Here is a 15,852-nt window from a genome sequence, read left to right as displayed (position 1 = left end):
CAGGGACTGCCCCGCCCCCGCCCCATTTCCTCGGGGGTCGAACCCCTCGCTGTGCCCTAGGGGCCCCCAGCCCGGCCAGCCCCAGCCTCGTGCCCGCTGGGTCCCTTCCCATCCCCCCCCCTCCGGGGGCAGGCGGGGGCCCGTGACTGGCTGTGGAAGCGGCGGGGGCGGAGCAGCCCTGCCGGGAGTGGCGGGCGGGCGGCCCCGGCGTCGCGCCCTCGCTGCGCTGGCAGGAGGCTGCGGCGGCTCGGGCCCGGGGCCATGCGGTGCGGGAAGATGGCGGCGCCGGCGGCGGGGACCCGGGGCGGCGCGAGGCGGCGCTGCCAGCGGCTGCTCTACTGGGTGCCGGTGCTGTTCATCTCCGGCATCCTCTGCTGGTCCTACTACGCCTATGTCGCCCAGCTCTGCCTGCGTGAGTGGGGCCCGCGGGCGGCCTGCCAGGGACCCCCCCTTCCCCCCGCAGGCGGGAAAGGGGGCAAAGCAGCCGGCGGGTGCCCGGGAGTTCGGGGTCCGCCTGCAGGGCAGTGGCTGATCCCGGCGCGCCACGCTGCCCCGCGGGGGGGCCGGTGTGTCCGTGTAAACCCGAGCCGAGCCCGCCGGCTTAGGGCCTTTGCCTTCCCTCTGCCGAGCTGAGCGGGCTCCGCTCGCCGCAAGCCGCCGGCGCGCCCCGAGAGGCAGAGCCCGCCTCTGGACCCTGTGTCCCGGGCGATGGTGGCGGAGGCGCTCGGGGAGCGGCCCCGTGGCTGGGCGCCCGGTTCCTGGGTCTCTTCCCAGTCCACTTCCCGTGGGGGCCGTTTCTTCGTCATGAGACGTGCTTTGCCAGGCTTGTGCGCGTCGCAGTGTAGCTGAACCTGGGAGACCAGGCGGACAGCAAAGGGGTTTAGGGTGGCAGGGCTGGTGTGGAGAGGAGATGCATGCTTCGAGATTCAGCTCTAATCAAATAGTGTAGTTCCTCCTAGAGTCGCCTGTCCCTGGTCGTTAGCAGTTGTTACTGTGGAATCTATAAGTATTGATGGGGGTGAAAACACGGTGCCTGCTGGCTTAGAAGTTGCAGTGGGTTGAGGATACTATCCGCACGTCTTCTTGAGCGAACACAGCGCTTTAGAATTTCTGTTCGTATTGCAAAAAGAAAAGGAGGACTTGTGGCACCTTAGAGACTAACACATGTATTAGAGCATAAGCTTTCGTGAGCTACAGCTCGCTTCATCGGATGCATTTGGTCATATTCGTATTGAAATACACCTTGCAACCCGATTTGCGGAACACCTGTAGAGGGCATGATATTTTTCTCTGTCTTGCAGTATTTTGCCTAGAGTTTGGCCCGAAATCCCAGATCAAACATTCGAAAATGCTGTGGGAATTTTGGATCTGACATGGCAGTTCAGGCCCATTTTTAGTATTGTCTAGGTCCCGTTTCCCTTCTAAAGCAATACGCTTAAATTACACAGGTATGCTAAGTATTCCCGTCTATTTTATGTGTTGCATAATAACTGTTTCAGAGTAGCAGCCGTGTTAGTCTGTATTCGCAAAAAGAAAAGGAGTACGTGTGGCACCTTAGAGACTAACAAATTTATTTGAGCATAAGCTTTCGTGAGCTACATCAATGCATCCGATGATGTGAGCTGTAGCTCACGAAAGCTTATGCTCAAATAAATTTGTTAGTCTCTAAGGTGCCACACGTACTCCTTTTCTTATTATAACTGTTGGGGTGCATTCCCTTAATGATATGTGAACGGTAGCTCTCTTCATAACTCTATTTTCACTAAGGTTTTGTGTACACTAGCACTTTTGTTGGCAAAACTTTTGTCAGTCAGGCGTGTGAAACCCACGCACGCACAACCACCACCAACATAAGTTTCACTGACAGCCGTACCGGTGTGGACAGCACTATGCTGGTGGGAGAGCATCTCCCAGTGACATAGCTACCACCAGTGGTGGATTTAGAGTTAGTGGGACCCTGTGCACAGCTTCATTTTTGGAGGGCCTCCCTTGGGACCCAGCCAAGTAAAAAAAAACAAAAAAAACATTCTCTTTTGTCTCTTCCCCCGTTTTTCATTCTTTTTTTCTTCATCCTCCTCCTATATAAATAATGAGAAATAAATGAAAATGAAGTGAGGTACCCTGATTGGGGCAGGGGGGTTGGGGTGCAGTAGGAGGTGCGGGGATCAGGCCCTGGGAGGAAGTTTGGGTGTGGGCTCTGGGCTGGGGCAGGGTATTGGGATGCAGGAGGGGGTCAAGGGGGCGGCGCTTACCTGGGCGGCACGGTTCCCAAAGCGACCGGCACACACCACCCCTCTGGCAGCAGCTCCTAGGTGGGGGGGATCTCTGCGTGCCGTTGCCCTCATATGCTGCCCCCGCAGCTCCCATTTCCGCAGTTCCCCTTGGAGCTACGGAGTCGGTGCTCAGGGTGGGGGCAGCTCATGGAGACACCGCCCTCCGGGAGTGGCATGGAGTGAGGGAGGCAGAGTGGGTAGGGAGCTGTCTTAGCCCTGCTGTGTTGCTGCTGGCCAACTCCCCCACCCTGCCCCGCCATCAGGGGCGCACAGAGACATGCCAGCAGCTGGCTGCTTCTGGGAGTGGCATGGGGTCACCAGCCACGGTATGCAGGCAGCCTGCCTGTCTGAGCCCTGCTGCACCGCCGGCCGGGACTCGGGCAGGTTGTCAGATGAGATTTGTCCTGCATTTTGGGGGCTGCTCTGTCGTTGGGGGCCCCTTGCCACCGCATGGTGTGTTTCATGGTAAATTTGCTCTTGGCTACTGCCACTTGTTGGGGGTAGTTTAATTATGCCAGCAGGAGAGCTCTCTCCTTTCTTAGTTTTCAAAGACTGGGGTTTTCTTTTCAGTTTCAAGCTGTTCTCATTTGCCTTGTTTCTTCTTTTGTTTTTTCCTGGTCTGGACAATGACTAGATGCTAGAAGCAGTCTTGTCTGGGGAAGTAACCTCTCTCTGCCTGATTGCTTCACTGCCATGTGAGATGATACTGAAATTGCACCACAGTTACAATTACAATTTTCTACATATACATTTGTAACTGTAATTTGTGTACATATCTCAAATGACTTATGTTCAGTGCATTGCAAGCTTTCATAAAAGATCTTACTCAATACACTTTTACAGTGAAATAACGTAGTTTGCCATCAAATTGGTTTAACTGCTTATTTTTGGGGGGTTCGAATCAAACTTATTCTCTTCCGGTGTCTGGACCCTGATTGTCACAGGTGGTCATTGTGGTTACAGGTGCTAGTAAGAACCCTACTGATACTGCTAAAAGTTATGTTCATTAATATAAACATTAATTTTCTCTTTCTCTGTTATAGACCATTTCAGTCACAGACTTCCTGTTATATAACTTGTATTATCTAACAAAGGAGCTTATAAAAAAGATAGATTGCACCCTAGCTAATAAACTAGACTGTCCTCTTATTGGACTTAGGCGCATATCTGGCCTAGTCATTAAGTAAAATTATATTTTGAAGTCAAATTTGTTGGTGCTTAATACGTTGTGGGATTGTACCAAAGGCTCTGTATAAGAGTTAATCATTTTATCATGTATAAAGCAAAACTGAAGAGTTAAGGTAAAAACAGAACATCATGATGATAAATCTCTTTAGCTGTGCCTTTAGTAAGTATTTTGACATGCAATTAAGGGATAACATTCTTAGTGGAGTAGTTTTACAAGGCAGTGAACTGCTTCTTTGTTGATTTAACACTAAAGACCAGAAGTGTGATGATTAATTAGTTGGAAAGGCTTCAATTCCGTGACCACTATTTATTATAGAATATAATAAAAATAATTACATCTTAACTTTTTTTAATGACTCTTGAAGATTTGATAGTTCTAACATGAGGCTGCTTTCTCTGACTTTTTCTGGATGTCATGTTGAAGGCCATGGCTAAAGATAAATATTCATTTGAGGAAGTGGCTGTTGTAGAAAAGGAGTGATGCAACTGGGAACATGTACAGTACATAACCCTTGGACTTACTGTAATTTTTCAAGAACAAACTTCTTACTGAAAATTGTTAGATGACTCACGTCTAGATCAATGTATGTACTTCTTTAAATCCTTATCCTCACAAAGTTGTTTTATGGCAGCTTGCAGTGCCACCTCCTCCATTAACCTGCAAGTTTTCTAGTACATGAGAGTCTATTTGTGGATTATTAAACACCTTCCTCTCTAGTAATTAGAAGATATTAAGAAGGCTGGTTACAAAAATTCCATCAAAACAGTTTTTCAGGGGAAAATTGGGTTTACAACCAAAAAAAATTTTGCAAAAAGTGTTTCCTTTCTGTGGAGAATTTCTGGGTTTGGGGTATTTTGGGTTTTCAGTGAAAAGTTGAACGTTTTGTTTTTTGAGATAAACATTTACACTTTCAGTTTGGAAATATTGAAACATTTCTTTTCAACACTTTGGATTGAAAGAAAATGTTTCATTTTGACTCTGTTTGACTTCCTTCGAACCATGTCCTTCTGAGCTGCTGCAGTGCCTCTTCTCTATGTTCTCTTCTATGAAGTGGGCTTTCCAGCAAGGCTCAATCTCTCACAATACACCTCACCGTGTGTCTGCCAAGATGTGCTGTGAGGGTTCATCATGGGAGATGTAGTCTGGCCAGCAAGCCTGGCCTATAGGAGAAAATGTGGGCTTGGTGTACTTGAACTGCATCTCCTAGGACAGGGGTTCTCAAACTGGGGGTTGGGACCCCTCAGGGGGTCACAAGGTTATTACATGGGGGCCACGAGCTGTCAACCTCCACCCCAAACCCTGCTTTGCCTCCAGCATTTATAATGGTGTTAAATGTATAAAAAAGTGTTTTTAATGTATAAGGGGGGGAGTCACACTCAGAGGCTTGCTATGTGAAAAGGGTCACTAGTAAAAAAAAAGTTTGAGAACCACTGTCCTAGGAGGAAGTGCAGGTGGATGCAGTTTAGTGTCAAACTATTTCATACCCAGTCAGTATGCGCATATGTGGATTTATTTTACAGGAGTTGGAATAGGGGCTATATGTACACATACTTAAATTGTAAAAAGTTATCAACTAAACACAACAGTACAAAACTCTAAATCTGTACAGTCCCTGAGGCCTGAGTATGTTACTTAGTGACTTACTGAAATATAATTTGTTTGCACTAATCTTGTGTTTTGGGGACTTCACAAGATACTAAATAGCACCCAGTTCTAAACAGAAATCCTGGTGACTTGCTATTTTTAAAATATTAATCATTTGTGATACCAGTTTTCCCACATCTAAGAATAAATTCAAAAATACATTACTAAAGGGGCAGCATGTTCTCCTGGACTGGTTGAGATCTGGTGCCAGGATCTCCCAGGGTTTAATCTAGCTCTGCCACTGACTTGCTATGTGACCTTTGGCAAATCACTTAAGTTCTGATTTGCAGAGGTTGCTGCAACTCCTATTGAATTCAGTAGTAGTTGTGAGTACTCAGTACTTTTTAAAAAATAAGGCTATTAAATTCCTTGTGTGAAATTTTAAGTTTCAGCATGGCCTCTGATTTTGCACTTAGTCGTTTCCAGGCAAAATTGTAGGTACAAATGAAATAATTTATATTAGATGTGTGGGATTAGTGACATAAACATCTAAATTCAGTCACTTATGCCCAAAATGGATTACACCTGTAAAAGCATAAGAATTAAATTAGAGAGTTTTTAAATATTTGCCTCTTTCTTCATTGTTGTTCTCTGTCAGCTTATCAGGTTCGATGTCATATTATGAGAGTTGATTATGACTTTTAAAAAACTGGGGAAAAGAATGTAAGCTAGGTACAATCAGTAGATATATGTTTTGAACATTTAAAAACAGTTACCTTGCAATTTAGTAAGTGAAAATAGTAGATTTAAGTGGTTTACTTACTTACTTACTAATTTATTTACTCTCTCCACACTATCCCATCCCACCCTTGTACAAGGAAAATCAAAGCTGGCAATAATACTACTATACTAAGTTTAGTAAGCTCTTTTGTAGGTGCATGAAGAAAACAAATTTTCTTCATGTTTCTCCTTACTTCAACTCTAAATCTTCTGGTCCAGCTAGGAATAGATTTATAGTTAAAATGAAAGTAACATTGACAAATGTTCAAGGCCAGGCTCCCAAGACAAAAACACATCAGCTGTTATTTGTCCAGTTTAACAAGTTTCTAAATATCGCTGAATTTAATTCTAAGGTTTACCATATTGCTCAGGGAAAGACAGAGAATCACCATTTATTTTAACAAATGCATGGTTTCTTATTTTAGAATACTATAGCAGATATTCACAAATGGTACAAATGTTACTTCGATTAGAGAGATGTAAAGAGGAAGCATTATACAGCAGCTATCTATAAATAGTTGTATTTTTTTAAAAGGAGAATTTTTCAGAATTGTTTTTTTCTATCTGTTTTGAGGAGAGGGAGATTTAGGGTGTTTCTGCTGTAGGGATTCATACACCAGAACACAGAAAAAGGCATTAGAACTTTAACTGGACTTCCACATTTGGGTGGAGGAAGACCCAGTTTGACCTGAAATCTGATAGTTTGTGTTAATGATACTACCATATTTTGGAAGCACTGTATTTTTCCTCCTCCTAAAACTTTGAACACTTGCACATTTGTAGAACTCTTATAACTTAGAACTGGGTAAAATTAATCCTTGTGTTGTGGGCCAGTGAAATGCATATGCATCTTTAAAATCCCATTTAACTCCTCCAAATAGGACTTCATTGGGGAATGTGCCTTGTGCTGGCCCTCAGAACAGAGATGAACATTGTCTACTCAAAGTACAGTTTCTGCAGAGCTGCTATTCTCTGCTTGTGAAACCTAATCTTTTAAAAAATCACTCTTTTCAGTCAATGTTCAGCATGATTTTTGCTCAATTTACAGTTCATCACATTGAGTTGGGGAAAAAAACTTCCACTCATACAATATTCTTTCCAGGGTTAGATATTATGCTTTCTTTCCTCCCAAAATCAGTCTTTGTGGTGGTGAAATTATAATACCCTGAGAATAGGGTTGGAATGAAAGGCTTTTACACAAGTTGATACATAGTAGCATCAATGTGATATAAATTATTTGCAAGTGTGCTTCATCTCTGTTCTGAAAGGACCTCATGGAAGGACCTGATCATGACACTCTTAAAGTGAGTAATCTTTACACATCCAGGTAATCCCTATGATTTTGAATACATGAGCACTATTTGTTTAAGGATTGCCTGATTAAGAGGATAGTTTGGTTGCCATGCATGCTCAGTCCTTGGTGTCCCTTCTGATCTATCCAGCAAAGCCTAGCCAAATGTGGTGGGTTTTGTGATATGGACAGCACTAGGAACTAAACAGAAGGTGCCAATTTACTTCATGTAGCGCATCAAACATCATTAAGATATTATTGGCTTTTGGTGACTATGTAAAACACTAAGCTAAAGAATGGTAATGTTTTGTTTAAGCACACAAGTAGTACACAATTGTTTTTATGAATTTTATTTCCATCTACTCATTCTGACTTCTGGCACAAAACAAATCACAACAAAAATAGGGTAGATGGTTCAGGAGAATACAGTGCAAACAATCTAGCAGGATTAATGAAAATGAAAGTAGCACACTTTGTTAAAGGCGCAAAAGGCATTTTTTTTTGTGTAGAGCAATGTTCCCAAACTTGTTCCGCTGCTTGTGCAGGGAAAGCTGCTTGGCGGGCCGGGCCGGTTTGTTTACCTGCTGCATCCGCAGGTTCTGCTGATTGCGGCTCCCAGTGGCCGCGGTTTGCCGCTCCAGGCCAATGGGAGCCGCTGGAAGCGGTGCGGGCCGAGGGACGTACTGGTCGCTGCTTCCAGCAGCTCCCATTGGGCAGGAACAGCAAACCACGGCCACTGGGAGCCACGATCGGCCGAATCTGCAGACGCGGCAGGTAAACAAACCGGCCTGGCCCGCCAGGGGCTTTCCCTGCACGAGCCGTGGAACAAGTTTGGGAACTGCTGGTGTAGAGGATAGGGGTTACTGTAAATTTTCAAAAGAGTACTTGTGGCACCTTACAGACTAACAAATTTATTTAAGCATAAGCTTTCGTGAGCTACAGCTCACTTTCGAAAGCTTATGCTCAATTAAATTTGTTAGTCTCTAAGGTGCCACAAATTCTCCTTTTTCTTTTTACGAATACAGACTAACACGGCTACTATTCTGAAACCTGTAAATTTTCAGATAGTGTTAAACCATTTTACAGCTTCAAAACTTCAATAAAGATAAAATATATACAAATTTTGTTGTGAATTCAGATGCAGAATATTAAATCATGAGAGGAGAATCAAAGGTTTAGAATTTTTGTTTAGTAATTAGTTTTATAATTCATTATAAATTCATCATTATATTCATTAGGGTAAATGGATAGTCTCACATCCCAAATAGATTTTTCTCATGTCAACAAGCTGTTATCTAAAGAATCTTATAATTAAGAGGGCACTTTTTATTTTAACGACATGGAAATTCATTATTTTTATTTATTCTAATAGATTTTTGCATTAAAACTTGAATAAAATCAAGAAGAAAATGTGAAATTGAGTATTTTACCTATGTGGTACCTTACCCCTGACTTCTGTCAAAATGAGATTGAGAGATAAGAGTGACGATGTCACTGAATGGGACATTATGAGATGAAACCTTTTTTCTGGTGCCTGGAGTTCTCCCTTCTAACAACTGACCCCCAATCTAAGGAGAGATGGTAATAGGATTTGATGTACGGCCTAGAACTCCTAAACCAATAACTGATAACTAGCACTATTCCTGGAAACTATAAAGAATGAAAAAATACTAAAATTCAGAGGCATTTAAAATCTGGGTAGAGATACCTGTTAAGGAAAAATGGGTATCTAAATCTGAATGTTAACTAAAGCAGCCCAATGTGTATGACCCCCCTCCCCACGAATAATTGGAGAAAAAATTGTAAAAGAACTAAGTACTTATAATTATACCTTTTAATAATCTGTGATCTAAATTATATATTACACATTTTTGTTGGAAAGCAAATAGTGTTTTTTATTTAAAGATAAATAGTTGTTAATAGGACATACCTCCTTATATTAATATTTTTAAAAAGAGGGAGCAAAAGTTAAGAAAATATAGTGGAGCAATGGTATTTGTTTCTATAACCAGTATGATAAAATAACTTGTTTGACTGCAGTGACAAATTCTAGACAGCTATCTCTTTTTGTTTAATTTCAGTAAATCAAAATATTGTCCTACCACCATAATAATAGAAATCTGGGGGTTGCCGACTCTGAAACTTTGTATCATTTTTCTTCAGATACCCCAGTTGTTAATCTAATATAGGTAATAAGTCACTCTTTCTCTTAAATCTTTCATTGTGTTGGGGGATTTTGCAACCAAAGGGATACAAATACATTGGGTGCATCCACAAACATTCAAAACAAGTGTCTGTATTTAACTTCAACACACCAGCTATGTTCCTAGCACTATATCCATAGGAATCTGGGGGATATGGCCCCTGTAATAACTTGTGTCAATTTTCGAACGTTGAACCAGAAGATATTCCTGATTTCAAAGCCAAAAAAGAAAACGCCTGTGTTGTCATATATAATAAAACTTCCCCTTATAATAATGAATTGACAAAGCACTTGTAGTATGTCTTCAGCTCAGATTATTAAAACTGAAAGCTATGCAAGCAAGAATTTTTTTGATAAGTGTAAAGAAAATATCACGGAGTGTATACAAGCTCTTGCCCTGTCCACAAGGGAGTAGGAATTAGAGAAAATGTCCAGGTTTTCACAAAATGCTATCTAACTTACTTTTAAACTCACCCCCATGCTTGGACATACCCAGACATATATGCAGTTTTAAAAAAAAAAAAATTTAGCAAGATATTTCAACACACACATCCTCCATGCTGTCTATAGCAAATATACATCTCAATCACTTACGTGTTTTATGGATAAGTCACACACACATTGAAAATACCAAAAAAGATTCTCATTTGTGGCCCCAAATTAAAAAATAAGAGAAATGAAAATATCTATTATTTAAATTGTCTCAAACTCCTAAGAAAAGTTCCTTGAAGAAACAGTTTTTCTTTCTGAAATCATTAGGGCAGCTGTATCAGTGATCATCAGGTTGCAAAAAGAAAAGGAGTACTTTTGGCACCTTAGACACTAATAAATTTAATTGAGCATAAGCTTTTGTGAGCTACAGCTTACTTCATCGAATGAATGCATCCGATGAAGTGAGCTGTAGCTCACGAAAGCTTATGCTCAAATAAATTTGTTAGTCTCTAAGGTGCACAAGCACTCCTTTTCTTTTTGCGAATACAGACTAACACGGCTGCTACTCTGAAACCTGTCATCAGGTTGCAGTTTTCCATTGTAACTTATTTTTTGTATATAATATATACTCCTTGCGGCATATGCAACAGCATAGGAGGGCACAGAGCAAACAAAGTGTGCGTTCTGGTTCACCTTCCAGAATTAGCATGGGAATCTGTACTGGGTCCTGTGTCTAATATCCTTATCCTGTGATCCGTGCAATTCAGAAGGCAAAGTTGGGAATTTGTCTGCAAGCAGGGGCAGAAGCTGCCAGATGTTTCTATTGGTGGGAAGTGACCCTGATGAGAGGTCTCCTGTTCCTTTGTGCTGTTGTTATTCTGCATGATCAGACTCTGGAGGACTGTTTAGCTGGAAATGTTGCCCAGCATTCTATAGTCAGGGGTCAATGTGGGCAGGAGGAAGCTCGTGGGGTTGGAGGAAAGTGACCCAAGCACCTCTTCTGCATCACCAGTAGAACTACTTGTCCTTTGAGCTCCTCTTTCCCTCCTCTCCCAACAATACTTGGGGATGACAGCTTGCAAGAGGTCACTCTTCATTTTGGGTCCTCTGTCCTGGACACGCAGGAAGAAGGAAAAGATAACAAGGGATGTGGCTTAACAAGGCCACAATTTTATTAAATTTAACTCATCTAGAACTATCTGGCAGTAACTTGTTCAGTACAGGGCATTCTTCTGTCCGTAACCTGTTCACATGGCGGAAGCCTTCCATCAGCTCCTCACCCCTCCATACCTTCCCCCTGCTAGTTCCTGAGACCCCTCCACCTTCTCCTCCTCTGAGTGTTAAGGGGCTATTTCCTCGCTGTCCCAGACACTAGGAGTGCTAGCCCTATTCCCCAGTTTCTTTAGGGGATGCGTTCCCCTAAATCCTGTTCTGGTAATTTAGGGAACTGGACCCCAATCAAACAATTACGTGTGCTAACCACCTGCTAAGGTGCGACTACTTGAACTTTATCTCCTAATCTACTCACTGGGTTGCTGAGGGGAAGATGAAAAGAATCCCATCCTTCCCTGGCCAATTTGGCAGGGAAAATTTCCTTCCCAGTCCAAAAAGTTGACTTGAGGGCAGTGCCCACAGGAGACCTCAGTTCTATTCTAATCCCAGAGGAGGGAGGGTGGGAGCTGTTGCTCTGAATTTGTAATGGCAATCCAGCCAGGGGAGAAAAGGTGCTTCTGCATGGGAGCCAGTGGCCTTCTGCTGCTTCATCACAGACCAACAAATTAGCTGTGATCTCCCTCCTCCCAGCTACCTTTCCCCTTCCTAAACTCGTGAAGGAATTGAGCTCCCATGTTGAAGGTCGGGGTGCAGAAGAGACTCTGAAAGAAGCAATTGAGCCCTCTTTCCCCAGCCAGCCTAGAGCCCTCTCCCCCCCTTCCCCAAAGCTGCCTGGGGTACATTTTGAGTAATGTTGGTTGCTCAATGGGACATAGGATCTGTTTATAGTTTTCTCTCCTTGTCTCTGTTGTTCTTCCTTGCCTGTCAGTCAACCTGCCCACATTGGGGAACCTCCAGTAATTTTAGCTATGCTACAACTTGCACCTGAGACTGTCAACATGAATCTTTCTACAAGTAAAAATAGCATATAACTTTTTAAATAAAGCAAATATATATTTTTTCAACTTGGAACATTATAATTTCTCAGATGAAAGGATTGGAATGGACCTGAAGAAGAGCAGTATAGTAGGTAGAGAAGGAGTACTTGTGGCACCTTAGAGACTTAACAAATTTATTTGAACATAAGCTTTCGTGAGCTACAGCTCGCTTCATCGGATCATGTACTAAGCCACAAGTACTCCTTTTCTTTTTGCAAATACAGACTAACACGGCTGCTACTCTGAAACCTGTCAGTATAGTATGTGTACTCAATACAATGAGAAAGAAGAATATAAAATAATTTGTGGGTATTTCATGAGCAGGTGGGCTAATACTTTGAGTATAATAATTGGAAACTTGGGACTGAAAACCTGCACAAATATGTTAATGCTGCAAGATTTGAAATGAGGTGAGGTTCAGCAGTTCAGAACTTTGAAAAGAGATGAGGAAAAAACAAATTTCATACCTGCAAAGAAAAAGATGCAGTGTGGAAAACTGTAACAATTACAAAACCTAGACAGTATAATATATTGGAAATATTTGAACTTAAATATTTTGAATCATGAAGCTGTGAACAGTGTGAGCTGGGTTTGCAGTGTCTAATTGCTGTTTTTAACAGAACTTGGTCACTACTCTATGAAATATGTTTCTTTAAATGTACATCGTTTTGCTGCTTAGTGTTTACACCATTCAGCAAATTTTCAGTGTTTAAGCTACCATTTACTTATGACCGAATACACTGTAAGCTTGACCTACTTTCTTGTATCAGCAATGTAGCTACTCCCCAGTAGAAGAGGGGAGGGGAAAAAAACCTAAAAAGAGCTGTGCCTAACAGGCCATAAAGCATCGAATAATAAAGTGTTGTGAAATAACAGTAGGGTGACGGGACTGTCCCTATAAAATCGGGACATCTGGATTTTTGGATCTTTTTCTTATATAGTCTCCTATTACCTCCTGCCCCAATTTTTCACATTTGCTGTCTGGTCACCCTAAATAACATAGAATATTTATATATAAATAAATGTGCATTTTAGATTTGTTTTTAGTAAATTTATGGCAGCTTCTTATTTCTTGGGTACATCATGTGAAATGAGCATTTGTTCCTGTCTAAAACCAAAAATAGTAAGTCATCAAATTTTTTTTGTAAAACAGTTATAATTTTCCTTGTGCTTGACATTATTAATTCATGTCTTTATTAACTTTTCATATATTAGTTTCTTGCACCTGGAGTAATAAGAAAACATTTAGGCAAAGTACATTGTTGGGTTTAACGCTTTAACTATTACATTTGAAAAGTTTTCTTAATTTTTTTTGGTTGAGGCTGAAAATATTAATATCTCCTCTTAAACAAATATAAGGTGATAGTTTATGCTGATGATAAATTTAAGACAAGACCTTATTGTATTAGGAACTTTAAAGTGGATAAAGAATGGTGGAAAGTGGATTTTTTTTTCCTGAGTTTAATTTGAACACAACTCTTGAGTGTTGGAGTGAAGCAGAATAATTGAGTGAGATGAGAGCTATCCAAAATAAGTAAATATGTTAATATATTTGTATAACTTTTACCATAATGATGGCTGCCAATAAAATCTTTACAGTTTTGCCAGTAAGTATAGATAATGTTGCTTATGGAGAACACCTAATTAAGATTTATTATTTGTAAAAAAATGTTAGTTAGAAAACTTCAGTGAGTATTGTTAGTTTACTATTCTAAGGCCATGTCTGCACTGCAAACTTTGCCTATGTGACTTGCTTCAACCAGAAGGCTGCTGCAGTTAGTATATCACCTGTGTGTGTGCACACTTGGCTCCTTGCATCTGTGCTACACATATGCACCAGGAATGGTTCTGACGATGCAGTGTGGTGCACCATGTGTAGGTATCCCAGTGTAATCTGCCATTGTGTAGTATGCTGTCTTTTAGGAAGTTTTGGCAATTCATGCTGGGGCAGAAACAAGTCATGCAGGGGTGACTGGGAACAAGGGATCAACTTCCCAGCATGCAGCTGTTATTTATATCCTATAATTTTTGCATGTTTTTAAAAAAAATCCAACAAACCTACTATTATCGCAAGCGTTGCAAATGTAAGATGCATGATCCTCTGGTATTTACAGAGCCCTAAGAAGAACTGAATCAGCTGGGAACATGACGATTTTGTAGAGGACATATGGCTGTGAGACACAGTGAGAACCAATTCAGGGTTGTTGGTAGCATTCATAGATCAGTTGCAGATGATGGAGCGCTGCTTCTGGGACTGAGAAATTAGCACTGACTGGTGGGATTACATCATCATGGGAAGCTTGGGATGTCAGGCAGTGGCTGCAAAACTTTTGGATGTGCAAGGCCACATTCTTGGATCTGTGTGCTGAGATTGCCTTAGCCCTCTAGCACAGGAACACCAGAATGAGAACTGCACTGACAGTGGTGAAGTGAGTGGCGATTGAGCTGTGAAACTTACAACATTGGATTACTACTGGTCAGTGAAAAATCATTTTGGAGTTGGAAAATCCATTATGGGGTCCATTGTCATGCAAGTTTGCAGGGTCATTAATCGTCTCCTGCTATGCAGGACATAATGGATGAATTTGCAGCAGTGGGGTTCTTCAACTGCAGCGGACCAATAGATGCCATACATATCCCTATTTTGGCATCAGATCACCTTGCCACAGAGTACATCAACAGAAAGGGCTACTTTTCTATGTTTATGTAAGTATTGGTGGATCTTTGGGGATGCCTCACTGACATCAACGTGGGCTGTTCAGGGAAGGAGCATGACTTTCTCATCTCTAAGAACACAGGACTGTTCAGAAAGCTACAAGCAGGGATCTCTTTCCTGACTGGCAGATTACCATTGGCTATGTTGAAATGCCAATAGTGATGTTGGGGGACCAGCTGTGATGTTTCACTCCATATTCTTTATGAAAATATGCTTCTGTTATGAATATGACATAACTGAGATATACTTTATGCAAGATGGTTCATGTGAGATATCATTGGAAAGGTTATGATTTACTGAATGTGATTATACAATTTGTTTGCCTGTGTCATTTTTGTATCTGAAGTTAGGAATATTGACCATGTATCTGCATTTCAAATGTGTTACTTTGGGTGTCACTTCCAACTAGCCCTTCAGACAATGGAAATGCCAGACAGGGCTAATGGCCCATTAGCAAAAACAATGGACTGTGAAAGAGTGTAGTCTTCCTAAAAAGAAAAGGGTTACTTGTGGCACCTTAGAGACTAACAAATTTATTTGAGCATAAGCTTTCGAGAGCTACAGCTCACTTCATCGGATGCATTCGGTGGAAAATACAGAGGGGAGATTTATATACACACACACACACACAGAGAACATGAAACAATGGGTTTTATCATACACACTGTAAGGAGAGTGATCACTTAAGAAGATGAGCCTTCACCAGCAGCAGGGGGGGAAAGGAGGAAAACCTTTCATGGTGACAAGCAAGGTAGGCTATTTTCAGAGGAAACTACAATCCATTCGTGATCTTCCTAAAAACACCATCCTAACCACTATGGATGTAGAAGCCCTCTACACCAACATTCCACACAAAGATGGACTACAAGCCGTCAGGAACAGTATCCCCGTATGACATCACGGCTAACCTGGTGGCTGAACTTTGTGACTTTGTCCTCACCCATACTATTTCACATTTGGGACAATGGTATAACCTTCAAATCAGCAGCACTGCGATGGGTACCCGCATGGCCCCACAGTATGCCAACATTTTTATGGCTGACTTAGAACAACGCTTTCCTCAGCTCTCGTCTCCGTCTCCTAATGCCCCTACTCTACTTGCGCTACATTGATGACATCTCATCATCTGACCCATGGAAAAGAAGCCCTTGAGGAATTCCACCATGATTTCAACAATTTCCATCCCACCATCAACATCAGCCTAGAACAGTCCACACAAGAGATCCACTTCCTG

General features: G+C 41.9%; 2 protein-coding genes across 2 annotated transcripts in view; one reads left to right on the top strand and one right to left on the bottom strand.

Moving 5' to 3' along the window:
• The first annotated feature begins 203 nt into the window (after nucleotides 1–203).
• The window catches only part of ZDHHC2 (zinc finger DHHC-type palmitoyltransferase 2), a 77,026-nt gene continuing 61,377 nt past the window's right edge, over nucleotides 204–15,852 (top strand). The window contains 1 exon segment of the mRNA XM_038398881.2: nucleotides 204–412. Coding sequence (XP_038254809.1) covers nucleotides 262–412 — 151 coding nt within the window. The 5' untranslated portion in view covers nucleotides 204–261.
• Nucleotides 10,405–15,852, bottom strand: part of CNOT7 (CCR4-NOT transcription complex subunit 7) — a 117,427-nt gene continuing 111,979 nt past the window's right edge. The window contains exon 7 of the mRNA XM_043513709.1: nucleotides 10,405–10,864. Within this exon, the coding sequence (XP_043369644.1) occupies nucleotides 10,658–10,864 (207 nt within the window). The 3' untranslated portion in view covers nucleotides 10,405–10,657. The remainder of the gene's footprint in view (nucleotides 10,865–15,852) is intronic.

Source organism: Dermochelys coriacea, chromosome 4, assembly GCF_009764565.3.
Source record: "Dermochelys coriacea isolate rDerCor1 chromosome 4, rDerCor1.pri.v4, whole genome shotgun sequence".
NCBI classification, from domain to species: Eukaryota; Metazoa; Chordata; order Testudines; family Dermochelyidae; genus Dermochelys; species Dermochelys coriacea.
The sequence above is the reverse complement of the archived record's forward strand: the minus strand, read 5'-3'. Positions and strand labels throughout refer to the sequence as shown.